This window comes from Malaya genurostris, chromosome 1 (genome assembly GCF_030247185.1).
Source record: "Malaya genurostris strain Urasoe2022 chromosome 1, Malgen_1.1, whole genome shotgun sequence".
NCBI lineage: Eukaryota > Metazoa > Arthropoda > Insecta > Diptera > Culicidae > Malaya > Malaya genurostris.
This window is the reverse complement of record NC_080570.1, coordinates 152,090,857-152,108,090: the sequence shown is the minus strand read 5'-3', so window position 1 is coordinate 152,108,090 and position 17,234 is coordinate 152,090,857. Positions and strand designations below refer to the sequence as shown.

The 17,234-nt window shown below is 37.3% G+C and overlaps 2 protein-coding genes across 2 annotated transcripts in view; one reads left to right on the top strand and one right to left on the bottom strand.

Annotated features, from left to right (window-relative positions):
• Window positions 1–17,234, top strand: part of LOC131426201 (J domain-containing protein) — a 111,806-nt gene that overhangs the window by 77,478 nt on the left and 17,094 nt on the right. The gene's annotated exons all lie outside the window — the stretch shown is intronic.
• Window positions 5,422–7,223, bottom strand: LOC131426200 (prolyl 4-hydroxylase subunit alpha-1-like). Its single transcript, XM_058588749.1, has 3 exons — window positions 5,861–7,223; window positions 5,628–5,793; window positions 5,422–5,564 (listed from the first exon to the last, which is right to left on the bottom strand). The coding sequence occupies exons 1-3, from the start codon at window positions 7,190–7,192 to the stop codon at window positions 5,491–5,493; spliced, it is 1,572 nt and encodes a 523-aa protein (XP_058444732.1). The 5' UTR covers window positions 7,193–7,223; the 3' UTR covers window positions 5,422–5,490.

The following is a 17,234-nucleotide window of genomic DNA, read 5'->3' as shown; positions in this document are numbered from 1 at the left end:
TCCATTGGTGCTATTGGTTTTATCTAATCCTACACTGAAAAAAATCGATTTTAAAATATTTTTCATTCAAAATTGTATTTAATACAAGGCACACTGCTTTAGCTTTATGATGCCGAGGGCAATTTAGGGTTCAAATCCCTCCTGAAACTTAAAAAAAATAATTATGTTATGGAAACTCTTCTCTATATACATACGAGGTCTGTTCAAAAAGTACCCGGAATTCTCATTTTTCTAAAAAAATATTTATTTATTCGTCTACATCTATATGGTCCCCTTCAAAGTAATCCCCCCTAGATATAATACACTTATGCCAGCGTTTTTTCCAGTCTTCGAAACACCCCTGATAGTCACTTTTTGTAATGCTCTGTAGCACTCTCAGCGATTCTGCCTTTATCTCTTCAATCGATGAAAAACGCTGTCCTTTCATGGGTCTCTTCAACTTTGGGAACAGGAAAAAATCACACGGAGCGATATCTGGTGAATAAGGAGGTTGGGGCATGAGTAAAGTCTTGTAATGCGTTTGTTTTTTTGATCAAAATTCAGTAGTTTTGGAACGAATTTTGCTGCCACTCGTTTCATGCCCAAAACATTTGAAAAAATATGATGGCATGAGCCAACTGATATGCCAACTTCATCAGCAACTTCTCTAATAGTGATTCGGCGATCATCCATAATCATTTTTTCCACTTTTCCCACATTTTCATCGATTATTGACGTGCTGGGTCGACCGGAGCGTTCGTCGTCTTCAACGTCTTCGCGGCCATCTTGGAAACGCTTATACCACTCGTAAACACTTGTTTTTTTTTCATAGCAGACTCACCGTAGGCTCTCTGTAACATTTCGCACACTTGGTTACACTTTATTTCATTTTTCACGCAAAATTTAATACAAATTCTTTGACTCTTCAATTCTTCCATTGTTTAAACTAACAAAAATCGCCGAGCTCAAAAAAACACGTCTACACCAGCCGCTACAAGACAGAATGTAAACAATGAATACAGCTGAAAATTTCACCATACATTAGGGACATATGTACCAACACAATAAAACAAAATTTTTGACCACCGGACTCTCCAGACGCGCGCAATTAAAAAATTCCGGGAACTTTTTGAACAGACCTCGTATGACGTATTTCAGGCCAACGCGAACAAATGTTGGCAGCACCGTCTCTGATTTGAATAAAACTTTATGAGTGTGTAAACTTTGGGTCAAAAAGTCACTTTGCATACTTTGTTTTTTTTCCAAAATTGATCCAGACTATGTTTTGAAAAGAGCTAAACATTTTTAACCTATTTTTTCAAAGAGCTGAAACAAATCCTCATCGAGTCCTACACTGAAAAAAAATTATTTAAAATTTTAAATCGATTTACAAAACAAACCCGTTATTGATTTTGATAAAATTTTGTCCCAAGATTGGTGATTAAGTTCTCTATCAACCGATCGTACGTACATTCAAGAAAAAAAAGTTTTTCGAACAAAAACTATTTCTTGTCCAAACTGAGTTTTTATCCGGTATCTTTTTATTCAAAACTAAACTGACCTGAAAGTCATAAGCATTTAAGATTCCATTAAAATTGGGAGGAAATTTCACCGTTGCTAGTTGCCCGATATTTACAGAAAGTATATTTTTTTTATTTAAAAGATAATTTATTCAGGCCTATTTGCGTACAAGCCGATTTAGCTGAGTTTTCAGATAAAATTTTTTTTTGTATTGGATCTCGTTGTCACCCTTTTTCTAGGGGGAGAGGAGCTTCCATTTTCCTCCTGCGAGGATTGAGGGGCACTTTGTTCGTGGTTCGTCTCGCCATCCATTGCCGGGGTATTGTTGTTGATCTCGTTGCTAGTTGCTGTAGTTGCGCCTTGTTGTACATTGGTTGCAGTTGCTGGTTGGTTGGAGGGTAAGTTGTTAACTGCAGCTGGTGTACTTTGTTCTATAGGGGATGATGATGGATTCGTTGAAAGGGATGCTTCATTGTAGTTGGTGGCTGTCACAGGTGTACTGGGGTTGCTTGGGGTTGGTGTAAAGGAAGCACCGTTGTCCTTTGGTATAGTTGTCTCCTTGTCCGGTTTATCACATGGCTTACCGTAGTGAAAAGCTTTTTGGCAATATTGACATGTGGCCATCTGATTGTCATAGGTAACAAGTGATTTGCACGGGATTCTTGTATCCTGACCGAAAGTCACATAAGAAGGTATAGGCCTCCTCAAGCGAATAGAATAGAATACCAAATTCTTCCACTTTTCTTTTTCGATAGAGAGAATCTCTCCGTATTGGGACATGGTTTTGCGAATATAATGATCGATGACGCTTGAGGGAAGATCATGCACACGCACTTCTATAGCACTATCTTCCATATATACTGGAATGTTGTACTTAATGTTCTCGTGCTCCACATAGTGCACATTGTTACTGTCTTTTGCGAATTGAATTGCATCCAATTCTTTATAAAACTGGATGTAAACAACATTATTTGTCTTATTGCATTGAAGTAAATGCACACGTTTAATGTCAAGATGCATTTGCTCCTTAAGCAAACCTTCAAGTTCTCGTATCGAAGGTCGAATTTTGCACTGCCTGAAGTCAACAACAATTGTATTCTTTCGTGTCGGCGGTAGCTTTTGTTCGTTTGGTTCACTCATTTCGAGATCGTTCTATTGTTCACTACACAATACTATACTTTGCTTCTTCTGTCCCGAACGTAAGCGGTTTTGGTTTATCGACTGACTTGGATGAGATGTGAAACCGAACTGGAAAGTATAATTGTCAGAAAAAGTTTTAGTTTTAGGTTATTAGGGAACATAATTATCTATGTTTGGAAAAAAAATCATTCAAATAAAGAATGGCGTTTTTTTTATTTGACTTTAAATTTTTAAAATAATTTTTTTTTTTAGTGTAAAATTTGATTAGTAATATTTTCATTATTTTCATTCGAGAATTAGACTTGTTTTGAGAACATCACCAGTACAACAATTTTTTTGTATGATTTTTCATTTTTCTATTCCAATAATTTGCAAAACATTGGTAAAATTGTCTAGTTGTTTTCATCAATTTTGGAAAAATAACGTGAGCAAAGTGGCTTTTTGTGGTAAAGTCTATGTGCTGCCAATTCCGAATACAATTTTGTCCGAAATTTCTCTATTCGAATTCTACACTGAAAACAAGATCGGTTTTCAAAATTAAAAAAAAACATCACGTTCGAATTCAATAAAACTTTGTCCCAAGGTAGGCCATTATGGTCCCTTCCAACCGTCCATGTATTGTAAGGTGGGCAGATTTAAGGAAAAAGGGTGTTCCCACCTAAAACTTTTTCTTGTCCATTATTGATTATTTTTTGCAAATATCGGGTAACCAGTATTCTGGGAAATCTTCTCACAAATTGATATTTTTGGATCATTATGGCTTTTTGTTTAGATTAAGTTTCCGATAAAAAGACACTGTAAAATTTTTTTTATGTAAATTGATTTTAAATTTTTTAAAGTCAATCTTTTCAATTTTTTTTTTCGATATGGAAGTTTTTCAATATTTTCATTGGAAAATTTGACTGATTTTGTGAAAATCAATGGCATGATATTTTTTTGTAGGCTTTGTCAATTTTCGTCGACTATTTGAACAAAAAAGTCTAAAAAAAAGTTTGACCCTTTTCAAAAGACAGTCCAGATAAATTTTGAGTATATGAAGTATGCAATGTGACATTTTAGGACCACCAAAGTCTACATGTCTAGAGGGTTTCATTCAAATCTGAGAAATTTTTGTCAACTGTAAATATGATTTAGCGCGAAACTCGTCATATTTAAGTCAGTTATAGAATGAAAAATATTTCTATCTTATCCAAAAAAAAAATGTATGTAATTATGGAACGGAAACTAATTATCTTGTCCTGAAACCCTCTCCGAAAAAATGTTCTGGTTTCGCGCCTGACACATACTGATTCTGAAACTGTTCGACCTTTCCAATACATATTTGGAAAGGTACGGACTGACATAAATATCAAGCTACGCCATCTGTTAGAAAACGGAGAAAGCTTATTTATATACCTATCAGAATTTTTGCTGTCTTCAAGAGTGTCCATTTCCTCTCTTGGGACAAAATTTCATTAAAATCAAAATGGTGTTTTTTTTCTAAATTAACTACTATTTTAAAATCGATTTTTTTTCCAGTGTAGGGCTCGATTTGAAGTTTTTTGCTGGACTGAGTTTGAGAAAATCACTAGTACAACACATTTTTCAGTAGTGAACAATAGACCTCGAAATGAGTGAATCAAACGAACAAAAGCTACCGCCGACACGAAAGAATACAATTGTTGTTGACTTCAGGCAGTGCAAAATTCGACCTTCGATACGAGAACTTGAAGGTTTGCTTAAGGAGCAAATGCATCTTGAAAGTTTCAGAGTTTTGCGGTTTTTTTTTATGCGAATTTTCAGAGTTATGCGATTTTTTTTTATGCGGTACGTAAATTCGCATAAAAGATTCCAGTGTACATTCTTATGTGACTTTCGGTCAAGATACAAGAATTCCGTGCAAATCACTTGTTACCTATGACAATCAGATGGCCACATGTCAATATTGCCAAAAAGCTGTTCACTACGGTAAGCCATGTGATAAACTGGACAAGGAGACAACTACACCAAAGAACAACGGTGCTTTCTTCACATCAACCCCAAGCAACCCTAGTACACCTGTGACAGCCATCAACAACAATGAAGCATCCCCTTCAACGAAACCATCAGTATCCTCTATAGAACAAAATACACCAGCTGCAGTTAACAACTCACCCTCCAACCAACCCAGCAACTGCAATCAATGTACAATCAGGCGCAACTACAGCAACTAGCAACGAACTCTGCGACTGCGACCAATGAGGAAAACGAAAAGAAGGCGGAAACCAACAACAATACCACCGATGCAGCAATGGATGACGAGACGAGCCACGAACAAAGTGCCCCTCAATCCTCACAGGAGGGAAATGGAAGCTCCTCTCCCTCTAGAAAAAGGGTGACAACGAGATCCAATTCAAAAAAATCTTTTATTTAAAAAATCGGCTCAATCGGCCATGTAAAAGCTTGTATGCAAATAGGCCTGAATAAAAATATCTTTTAAATAAACATAATTCCTTCTCCACACCATCGGAAATATGTTCAGAAATTTATGATAAAATTTTCAGTAGTATGGGATATCAGAAAATAACTCAAAGTTTAAGTTTTCAAATATGTTTGGTATGAACGAGCATTAAGGTAAAATTCAGTGCCAAAATAAGGCGCCGCAAAATTCCAAACGCATGAATTGAAATAATCACCGCACAAAGCGTATCATGCAAAACCAATGCATAGAAATACGAAGGCTTACGACTATTGATTGGTTGATGGTAATAAGCCTTTGGTATTTTTAATTGACTACTATGAGGAAGACATATTGGTGCATGTTATTTAAGACGGTCAGTTTAGGCATTCAGTTTATAGACAAAAAACCGTATCTCATGTGTTATATATTTGCTATATTTTTTCCGCTTGCAATTCACAAGGTCTCCGGAACTCCTGATGGTATTCGTGAATCCATTTGTTGGCGACTAAAACAAAGAAAAAATAAAAATAAATCGATGTCGTGCCACGATTCGATTAGTTTCACATACCCCATTTGGAACCGATCAGAACCGGACAGGCACCGTGCAGCGTTCGCTCGTCTCCGGTTCCGTTGTGATGTAGGTTGTACCAGAAAATGGCCGATCCTCGCTTCGGGAACACACCCACTCCAAGCAGAGGGAAAACGGTTGCTCCTCCTTGTTCGACATCACTAAGCTACAATTCAGGAAAAGATTTAATCGATCATCAATCCACGCATCGGACGTTGAATTTCTACACTCACATAATACATCACCGTGCCGATTCGATTTCCTAAACCCAATTCCTCGTACACTGGTTTGTCACCATCCGGTCGTGTCCAGTCGTAGTGCGGAAGATAGTGACCTCCGATACCGTAGTTGTTAATCTGCAGTGACTCGAATCCTTTATCATCCAAACCACTGATGTCCATCGTCCGAAGGGTCACCGTTCGCACCAACGGATGTTCACCGTCATCCAGCCAACCGTTCTGACTCGTTCGGGACTTTGACACTTCCTTGTTACTGTTCTCACCGACCATCGATCGTCTAATTTTCGGTCTACCCAATGACAACAGTTTCTCGATTTCCTTGTCGGACAACACGTCGTGGTAAACTTCAATCAGCGGGTCGAAGCTTACCTCTTCCAGTTTGAACGGAGCAATCCGAAGGAAGGGAGTCCTGCCGAACTCGTACCGGCAACGCATCTTGGACCAATCAGCGATCGGTCTTTGGTGATCTCCTCGACACAGGGCCTCGTACAATCCTCGATCGACGTCGGTGCTCGGTTTTGGTCCGTGCAGTTTGACGTGTTCCAGCCATTCTTCCACAACTTTCTTCTTATTTAGACCATTGGCATGATCAGGTACAATTTTAAGCAGTTCATTCGTTCGCTTCAGTGCCTCCTCATAGTGACCATCCTCGGCCAGTGAGTAGGATAGGAAATCCAGAATTTCCGACTTGCTAATTCCCGGCGAATCTTCCCATTCCCATCGTCGAAGCGATTCCTCCAGCCACAAAATCGAGTACTTGAACTGTTTCGCTAGACCCATCGCCGAACCAACCCGAAAACACTCATCGGCTGTCAATTCCCGCCCGGTGATCTTACCACGAACTCGGCCCGTAACCAATTCGGCCGTATCGAGCTGATAGACGTGCTGGAGATTTCCCAGTGCTTCCGCGACACCCCAGTAGTCGTCGTACGTCGGTAGCATCGTTGAGTTATCAATCAACGACACACCCACGTCCATCTTCATGAATTCATCGATCTTTCCGTAATCCGTCACCAACCGTTTCGTCATCAGGAATGCATTGATCGGATTCGATAGGAAGGAGATCCGGTTCTTCGAGGCACCTTCGACGTCACTCTCCAGTTTGGCGAGTTGCTTTTTCAGGAACTTTATTTTCTCCTCCGACAACCGAATATATTTGTCCAACCTCTTCAGGATGGCCTGTTCGCTGTCCAACAGATGTTCCATGTTCACCACGGACGTGTAGAATTCGCTAGGATTTTCCATCGCCGACGTCGTCGCCACTAGGAAATGGTTGGTTGTTCCTAGCAGCAGAAACAACCAAACAACGGCACTTGTTGCAGCCATGGCGAGTCACCTTTGATTACGTACTAATCGGAAACATTCAACATTTAGACCGAAACTGGTTCGGTATCGAAGTCTTATCACTCGAAACAAAAAATAAAAATCAATTCCATCCGATAACATGCCCGAAAAAGTCATGCTACTTGCTATCGGAATATCGATAAAAATGAAACATTTCATTTGCAGACATCCGAAATTTGAACACGCCGCGCGAGCAAGTGACATTTCTTGTCGCCAAACTGCCGCTTTCGCTTTTGAGTGTCACCGAAGAGTGCTGCCACCAAAACACCTACGAGTCCGAGAACTGCTTATTAAATTGCAAAAAAAAACCGGCGTGATAATCGATAATGGAATCTGATTGGAGTGCTGTGAATTGTTCTGTTGTTGTTGTTTTCTTTTTTTTTGTTTCATTCTATCAAACTCCCTTTCCGCTGATAATCGTTATCGCGCGTACCTTCATCGAAGACATGTTACAAAACATGCCAGTTCTAGCCGGAACTGATTCCCGATATCCGCGTTGGGTGCCGCCATCATGGCTATCGGTTTCTTGATGTATTCTGCGTTGAATGTTCAACAGATTAGACTCCGTTAGAACATACAGTAGCTTTACGTAGTAACTTGTCAGGTATAGATTGATTCGATTAGCTTACTCTCATTCTCTCTCTCTCTCTCTGTCTGACTCATTGTCAACCGATAAAATTCGCGAATGATTTTGCACGGATGGAGACCAATTTGACTTCTGGCCGGATCTTCGAAAAGCAAAAAATGAACTTTTTCCGAACTCTATAATTTGAACGTTGGACTCACGGTTCCGAATCCTCAGAAAACAGTGCGTCCCAGGTTTTTAGGTTCATCTTATTTTTTAAACTTGTTTTTTTTCTGTTCAAGTAAACTGCACTAAACTTTTTGAGTTTGTTTTTTTGTCCAATTTTTTTTTCAATTTGCCTATCACACTCCCCCACACCAAAAAGCTCTATAAAGAAACCCCTGCTCTTAACCGGCGGAGAAGGATATATTATCTTTAAAAAAAACTATTTACTCCCAGTGGAATTGAATCTTTTTTAAGGGATCCACAATGAATACTAAAACTAACTGATAATAAGAAAAAACTGTTGAAGTTTAACTATATTTATACACACATAAATAACGATAACAATATACAAATTTCGTTTAATCTCTGTCTAAAAAAAGTACCGTAGTCTAGTCTTGAATATGGTACTACCTGTATCATTTATATACAAGAGGAACAACAATGGTCCTATATTAGTACCCTGCGGAACAACAATTTTTATTGGAACGAGATGTTTACTAGGGTGCAAATATTTTAGGGCCATCTCTAATTTTGTTAAGCTGTAGTGCTTGGGTACGTGAGATTTCCAGATGCCAAAAGTCTCAGGAATTAAGAATTGCGTGAAAAGTTGAGATCTAGTCTCATCTAAGATTTTTACCTTTCTCTATTGAAAGGTATTAGAATTACTGGAAAAACCGACTTTCGAACGGAGCATCGGAGACCCATAGTGTTATATACCATTCGACTCATTTCGACGAGTTCGAAAATCTCTCTCTCTCTCTCTCTCTCTCTCTCTCTCTCTCTCTCTCTCTCTCTCTCTGTGTGTGTGTGTGTGTGTGTGTGTGTGTGTGTGTGTGTGTGTGTGTGTGTGTGTGTGTGTGTGTGTGTGTGTGTGTGTGTGTGTGTGTGTGTGTGTGTGTGTGCACTTTTCGAAGCTATTTTAACGTGCTCAATTTTCTCAGAGATGACTAAACCGATTTCAACAATCTTAGGCTCATTTGAAAGCTACTGTTGAGCATTTGATGAAGTTCGAAGATCAAATGACTGCGACTTCTGGTTCCGGAGATATGATGGTATAAGTTACGTAACCGACAAAAAACGTTGTTTTGTACCGCTCTAATATATATAAGGGTGCGAATATTTTGGGATCCCCCCTAGTTTTGTAAGGCGGTGGTACTCAAAAGTTTTAGCACTTCGAAAAAAAAGTCCCCATACAAAATTTGAGCCGAATCAGATTTGGGTAAGAGGTGCTGCCCGACGCACAGTGGTCCAAAACTGGAAAAAGACGGTCAAAAGTCTGTACTGACTTTCACTGATTTTTAAGAGCTAACGTGTTTTCGAAGAAGTTTTACAAGATTATATTACGCTTCATTTGAAAGTGGCACCTTAATTTTTGTTAAGGAGGTAGTACCAATTTCGAAAAAAAATATTTTTTTTTCATAAATTTTTTTTCTATCTCATTTCGAAGAAAAAAACATTTGAAGTATTTTTGCTGAAGATATAAATAATGCAAAAAAAATATTTTTGAGATATATTCACTTAATTTTAAAAATAGTTTTTTTGGTTTTATCTACGTAGAATCTACCTCTATTACCTAAGTATCTACTACAAAGTGCGCATAAATACGCATAAACAAGCTCATGCTTGCACGCGCAGCTTAAACAAAATGTTGTGATTATTATTTTGTTTACTTTTTGACAATTAACAATATTAGAAAAAATCTAAGTGGAACTCGATGCAATGTTTTAGGTCTTTTCAAAGTTAGTTTTAAATATTGAAAATCCGAAAAATTCAAAAGTTCAATACATATTAAAAAAATGGGAAAATGTTTTCCGAACAAAATATAACAAAGTATTGTAAAAGTACAAACCTTTACGAAAAGATTTAATTTTTAAACGTGTAAATAAATTGAGTTATCGTGAAGCAACACGTTTTTTAAGATGATATATTGATCGTGCAACGCTCACTTAGAGATGTGCGAAGCAGCTCATACCGGTGAACAGCTCCGAACCGAACCGAGCTCACTAAAGGGAATTGAATCAATGTATCAGCTCATCGGCTCATTAAAATTGAACTGAAGGTTTGTTTCGAGCGCCGTTTTTCTTACTCCGTTTTTCTTCCATATGCATGATCGAAATCTTTGATGCACAAAGAACAATGCTATGCGAACTAACTTGCCTGTGAATTATTATTATGTCATATTTGAGAATATCTGCAAAAGTGGCATCCCTGAATGTCCCTTAGCCTACTGAGTGAGAGGTAAAATTTCTTATTGACAACGACTCATTCAATCTGTTAAAGAAGGATAGATGCACATTTGGAAGAACGAACAAAAGCTCATGCACACATTTCTTCTCATTTATAACCCGCTCTTCAAGAACCGAAGATCCGTTCAGCTCGTATCTGGTTTCCACCTTACCAGCAGGGATGCCAGGTCATTTTTTTTAAATCTGTGACCATCTAAAAACTCTCACTATTTCCTACCGCTCTGTAAGTTTTGGTGCTAAACTGTGATCAATTTCAAAAATCTGTGATCGATTTCAGAATCTGTTTAAATCTGTGACTATTTTCAGAAATCTGTGAGAATCTGTGCCGAAAGGTTGAAAATCTGTGCGAAAGGTTGAAAATCTGTGAAACACAGATTAATCTGTGAATCTGGCATCCCTGCTTACCAGTGCGGTGAACTGGTGAGCTGCGGTTCTTTAAAAAAGAGCTGTGAGCTCAGGAGCGAATTGCACATCTCTACGCTCACTGCAAAAGTGAGTTACATAAATAGCAGGCGCGTGACGCCCTCCGTTTCTTAACCATTCATGGTTTCAGCATGGACATAGTGAAAATGAGTACTAGTCACACGACTAGTACTCAGGATATTCTCATTGGAAAATAAATTGGATTAGGAATATATTTTCCTATTAGTATTGTGAAAGTTTGCTGCATTAAGTTGCATATATCGCTTCAGTATAAGGTTTGCTAGGTAAGAATAGGTAAAATGATGTATAACTTTTCCAGAAAAGAATAAACCTATGCATTACCTTCTACAAAATTATGGGATTTTATATTTTCTATTATTCCAAATAAAGTATGTTTAAAAAATAACTTGAAACAAGTTATGAATAGAAAACTAATTTTAAGGGGGTTGTCATAATTCAATGACTAAAACTAACTTTGAAAAGGCCTAAAAAAGTTCCATCGAGTTCCACTTAGATTTTTTTTTAGCATTGAGCATATCTTTTCCCATAAATTTTGTAAAAATCAGCTGCATAAAGTTGCATATTTCGCTTCGATGCAAGGTTTTATCTTAGGTAAAAAAAGGGAAAATGGTGTATAACTTTGCCAGGAAACAACAAATCTATGTACTACCTTCAACAAAATATGGGATTTTTTATTTTCTTCAATTGTTCCAAACAAAGTGTGCATAAAAAATAACTCGAAAAGAGTTATGAATAAAAAACTGATTTGAAGGGGGTTGCCATAAAAGCGCTTTGTATATCCGAAACGGTGCGACCTAGACCTTCGGTATATTCAACAAAGTAAGTTATTTTCAATAGTCCTAAAACTTTGTAAAATAAAAAAATTTTCTATCTCTTCAGAAAAAAAAGTTATGGTTATATTTTTTGTCAAAGTAGGCTATGAACAATTAGGGATAGAATCAAATTACGCGGTATATATTTGTAAAAAATTTCCTTAAAGCAACTATATGCATTAAAAGAACGGTTTGGCAGCTACTGATTTATGTCCACGTTTTTATTGAATCGAACCACTGTGCGACGGTTAAGGTTTGAAAATTTTCGATCTTGAACAATCACCATAGGGGGAAGTACATGAAATATCCGAAATCGAAATTTTTTTTTTTGATACCAAACGTCTTAGAATTGCATGAAACGTCGAATTTAGAAAATTCCACTAAGTGGACTAAAAGGGTTTTTTTTAGATTAGCATCACTTTTCTCATACAGATAGGCAACGCAAATGTCAAGCACTAGGTTGAAACAAAAAGATGCCGACTGTTTGACATAAACACTGAAGCATGCTTTTGTGAACTACTCGAATCAATCTGAATCAATTGGTGTCAAATTTAGTATCCGAAATTATTTAATAAAAGTATGAAACATATTTTCATGAGACTGTTATGAAAGAAGAGAAAGGCATTATCACACCACTAGGTGGATTAATAAGGGTTTTTTTAAATCGACTTTCTAGGAAATTTTGAGGTTTCCGAAATCGAATTTGTTTTTGAATGATAAAATATATTGTTCCAAGAACCCGTAAGGATGTTCAAGTAGAAAACTATGGGTTGCGAATGTGAATTCCGGCGTTTCCCAAAGAGAATATTGTGTTTCAATGTGAGATTTTGCTTTTACAGTTAAACTATAGACTCATGGTTGCATATTTGCACCTAGAATCATTTTGTTGAAAACCGGAATTCGCTTCTCCAAAAGTCGTTAAGTTAAGATGAAAATCACTATCACAATTCTTCATTTCGACGAAAGCCATTTCACTTCGCTCACCCATCATTTCAACGATACTCGTATATCTGAAAAGTGTTTCATCACGAATAATTTCGCGTATCGTTTTTAATGTTTAATGTCGACGAAAGCCATTTCGCAAAAAAAAACATGTCGCAGAACGGATAGTTCGTTCTGGAAGGCTGGTATTTGTTCATCGAAAGCCATTTCACCGAAAGTAATTTTAACCACATCATTTCACTTCATCAAAAAAATTTTTTTTTCTGATTATAGAGGTTTTAACCTTAAGGTCATTCGTTTCTTCGGATCAGAAAAACTTTCTGATCTTATGTGCGGGCTTGGGAATCGAACCTAGGTGGGCTGCGTGAAAGGCATTCCCTTACCCATCACGCTATTCTCGTTCCCAAAAATTATTTTAAATTTCGTGAAAAATCATTTCGTCGAATGCCATTCCATTGGAAGCCGTTTCGTAGGAGGTCATTTTGAAGAAAACCGCTTCAGATTATTCTACCGTAGCTTATTTAGCTGAAAGCAGTTCTTCCATGAATCATTTCTCCGAAAGTCGTTTCACCGAAAGTCATTCATCAAGCGTTATTTAGTTAATTGGGTAACTTCGTCGAGTCATTTCGCCGAAGCCATTTCGACCAAAAGTTATAGTCATTTCGCTCAAAAATAAAAATGTTTAATCAAAAATCATTAATAAAATATATAATTTTACCAAAAGAAGTAATTATTTCGTCAAAAGTCGTTTCATCGAAAGTCGGTTTGTCTAAAACCATTTCTCCAAAAGGCATTTTCTTGAAAACTGTTTCGAGTACTGGTATCGATACATTGAAATATTGGTAGTCAATACATTGAAAATTAGTTCATCGACAGCAATTTCGCCGTTTAACCGAAGGTAATTTTTCACACAAGTCGTTCGATCAAAAAATTATTTCAGCCAGTGCACTTTCGTGAAAAATTGTTTCATTGGAAGCCGTTTCGTAGAAGGTGATTTTGAAGAAAGTCGCTTCTCTCAAGATCATTGTACCGAAACCCGTTCGCCATAAGTCATTTCGCCGAAAGTCGTTGTCACCGAAAGCTGTTCCACCAGAAGCCGTTTCACCGAAAGTCATTTTGTGGAAAGCAGTTCGACCAAAAATGTTTCCGACAAGAAATCGTTTAAAAAAATATCATTTCATCAGTAGCGGTTTCGTCGAATGCCATTCCATTGAAAGCCGTTTCGTAGGAGGTCATTTTGAAGAAAACCGCTTCACTTAAGATAATTCTACCGTAGCTCATTTAGCTGAAAGCAGTTCTTCCATGAATCATTTCTCCGAAAGTCATTTCACCGAAAGTCATTCATCAAGCGTTATTTAGTTCATTGGGTTACTTCGTCGAGTCATTTCGCAAAAGTTATAGTCATTTCGCTCAAAAATAAAAATGTTTAATCAAAACTCATTGTAACGTAAAATTTATAATCTTTCTAAAAGAGATAGTATAGTAAGTCGGTTTGTCTAAAACCATTTCTCCAAAAGGCATTTTATTGAAAACTGTTTCGAGTACTGGTATCAAAAGTAAATACATTGAATATTAGTTCATCGACAGCAATTACGCCGAATTTTAACACAAGTCGCTCAATCAAAAATCATTTAAATTCACAAAAAATTATTGCACTTTCGTGAAAAATTGTTTCATTGGAAGCCGTTTCGTAGGAGGTTATTTTGAAGAAAGACGCTTCTCCAGGGCTTGTATTGTGAATCCTCAAACGAACGAAGCAACAAAAAATATCTGCTGTGAACACTTTGCTTGACATAGCTGAATGAGAGACCTATATTAGAGAGAAACTGGATGCGTGAGAGTATATGCTACTGAGCAGACCAATTCCCCTTGCCAAGTAAATTGTCTGTGCTCTCATTCTCAGTTAACACATGAACTAAGCAATCCATGACAATGTAATGAAATGAAGGGTTCACTCTCGTTAGTATTGTACGAGAAAGAAGACCTTGCCTCACGGTGTGCTACAAGACGCGAAGCAACGTCATATAGGCAATGTTTACGGTTTATTTTTAAAAAGTGGGTTTACAGAAGTCATTTTTAACATAATGTTCGCATTCCAAGACCAAATTTGATCACATTTCAAACAGACTTTAAACATTTTATAGCAGAAATTTTGCATTTGAGCCCATTTTCAAAACGATCAATTTGTTTCTTGGCAGTTTACACTGTGTATATATCCTAGAAACACTAAAAGCAATGTTCTTTAAATTAATATTCATCGGAACTAAAAGTTATGAAACTAGTTTCCTCATAGGCATCTACAATATGAGAACCATTCATCCAATGCTAACCTCATGAAGCATAGGTCTCAGCAAGCGGGCATATTCATGAACTAATGAACGAACGAAGCAGCTCTCCTGGTTTGGGTTGCGCTGTGAATTCTACCTAACATACGAATGTGTGTGAATAGCACAGATGGTGAAACCCTTTCGTTCATATTCATTGCTTCAATATGCAAGCCCTGCGCTTCTCTCAAGATCATTGTACCGAAACCCGTTCACCATAAGTCATTTCGCCGAAAGTCGTTTTCACCGAAAGCTGTTTCACCAAAAGCCGTTTCACCGAAAGTCATTTTGTCGAAAGCAGTTCGACCAAAAATGTTTCCGACAAGAAATCGTTTAAAAAAATATCATTTCATCAGTAGCGGTTTCGTCGAATGCCATTCCATTGAAAGCCGTTTCGTGGGAAACCATTTCGAATGAAAACGTTTCATTTATGGTCATTGTACCGGTATCTGTTTGATTGAAAACCGTTTTACCATAAGTCATTTTACCGAAAGTCATTTCACCGATGGTAATTTTAACGAAAGCAATTTCACAAAATTATTCCATCCAAATCCGTTTCAACTAGAGTTATTTAGTTCATTGTGTTGCATCGTCGAAAGATTTTATAACGATTTTTTTTTTTGCAAAATGACTTTTGACTTAAACCAAAGTTATTTTCCCGAACAAAATTGTTTAATCTGATCTAAAATCGCCACACGAAAATTTTTCAACTTCTTTGTATAGACGCCAAACAAAAGCTAATCGTACGATATGCGACAAAATTTGACAGAATGTGTATAAAAGTGTTGCCAACGTTGAGAGAATAAAAGTTTACCGATTGGACAAGCGCGGGAATTTTAAAATGAAAATTGCGGTTCATTTTTTATCATAAGGTATGTCGCCAAAAATCATTTTATTAAGAATAAATCATTCAAAAATTGTCATGTGTTCGGATGAAGCTAGTGAATGTGCAGCAGGGTCTATTTATAGATTCGATTTATTTTAATGCTTTGTGTACGGACCTATCTTATTACTATTTAAACAATGTTTAGGTAAAAAACGTGGCATTCACAAAAATCTTACATCGTCCTCCATTAATTTCGTGAAAGATTCAGTGATAATACTCAGAAAAGGAAAACATTTTGACATGAACACAATTGACGCTAAACTGAATTGATTCAGCGTCATCCAGCTAACAGACGTCTGTCTGTGACATGAAAGCGCATTTACTAAGTTAATTCATGGATCGGAATAATTGTTGTCTTATAAGATATTTAAAATGTCCGGTCTAGTCACGGTCTCCCCTAATATTTTTTGATTTTGTTGGAGATAAGGCCGATTTTCACAAATTAATTTTTAAGTTATCTCACACACAACTTTAATTTGGTTTAAAATTCTTCTAGATCCGATTTCCGGCTCCGATTTTGTAAGGTGATAAATATTAAAAATTTCATTCAAAGTGACGATGTAAACAAACGATTTTTATGAACTTACATTCAAATTAAAGGTATTATGTTTTTATACAAAATCACTGATTTTTATCGGGATTCGACTTCTGTTTCCAGAATTACAAGGTTATGAGAGCTTAAACGTTCAATCCGTTGTTTAAGCGCGACGATCCAAAAAAAATATAAAAAAAATCTTAAATTTGGCTCAACATTGTTTACAAATTTCATAAACGGTACAAGTCGAAAAATGATTTTTTTTTCTTAAATCTATCATTTTACTTCACACTCCCCCACATGTGAATTACAATCTCACATGCCAACGTCCTTGACTCATGCACGTTGGACAGCACTAGCTTTAGGCAATTTACTGCCGCATTACTTCAAACTCTCGGATCTTCTTTTTTTAGTCCTGGTTATATAAGCATAAGAAAAAAAAGAGATATTTCACTCCCGGTCACTTTCGGATTGTTAGTATTTTTCTTGAAACAATGTTTGAAAAATTCATTTCATCCTCGGCTAACCCTCCTTGGCTGTAGAAAAAAAAACACTCAAGCCCGGCTTTTAATAAACATTCCATTAACTCTTCCTCGTTCCGTACCGGGGCGGACTTACGGCAGATTTACGGCAAACACACTTCGTCCTTGTGTCGGATTGTGGGATTCTCTGTCTCTCTGTCTCTCCTTGTCTCTGTCTCTGGCTCTCGACAGTCCTGAATAAACCCCCATCCATTGTAAATCAAAAGCGTGTGTGCTTATGTAATTTCCTTCTCCGGTGTAAAATCGCATTCTATCCGTGCTTCCCATCGAGTTTTAAAAGACTCTTTCCTGAATGGGGATCCCTTCTTTCACGCCCCAGCTGGACTCCCATTAAGACGGTGAACTTACTAAAGGCGTGCTCGGGATGGGATCAGGAGCGGCATTACGTAAGCCTCGTCGTTTCCTACCCGGATACCGAGGGGCAATTAACCAGACGACCAGCCCAACTCAGCCCAGCCCAGCCCAGGCTCCAATGCGGTCGAAGGTTCTACCAAAGCCTACAT

Bases quoted from the DNA above. Each gene is read 5' to 3' on its own strand.
- LOC131426200 (XM_058588749.1), bottom strand. From the start codon at position 7,192: ATGGCTGCAACAAGTGCCGTTGTTTGGTTGTTTCTGCTGCTAGGAACA. The intron at 5,794-5,860 runs GTGAGTGTAGAA...CCTGAATTGTAG, and splicing joins TCGGCACGGTGATGTATTAT to CTTAGTGATGTCGAACAAGG. The intron at 5,565-5,627 runs GTATGTGAAACT...TCTTTGTTTTAG, and splicing joins TCTGATCGGTTCCAAATGGG to TCGCCAACAAATGGATTCAC.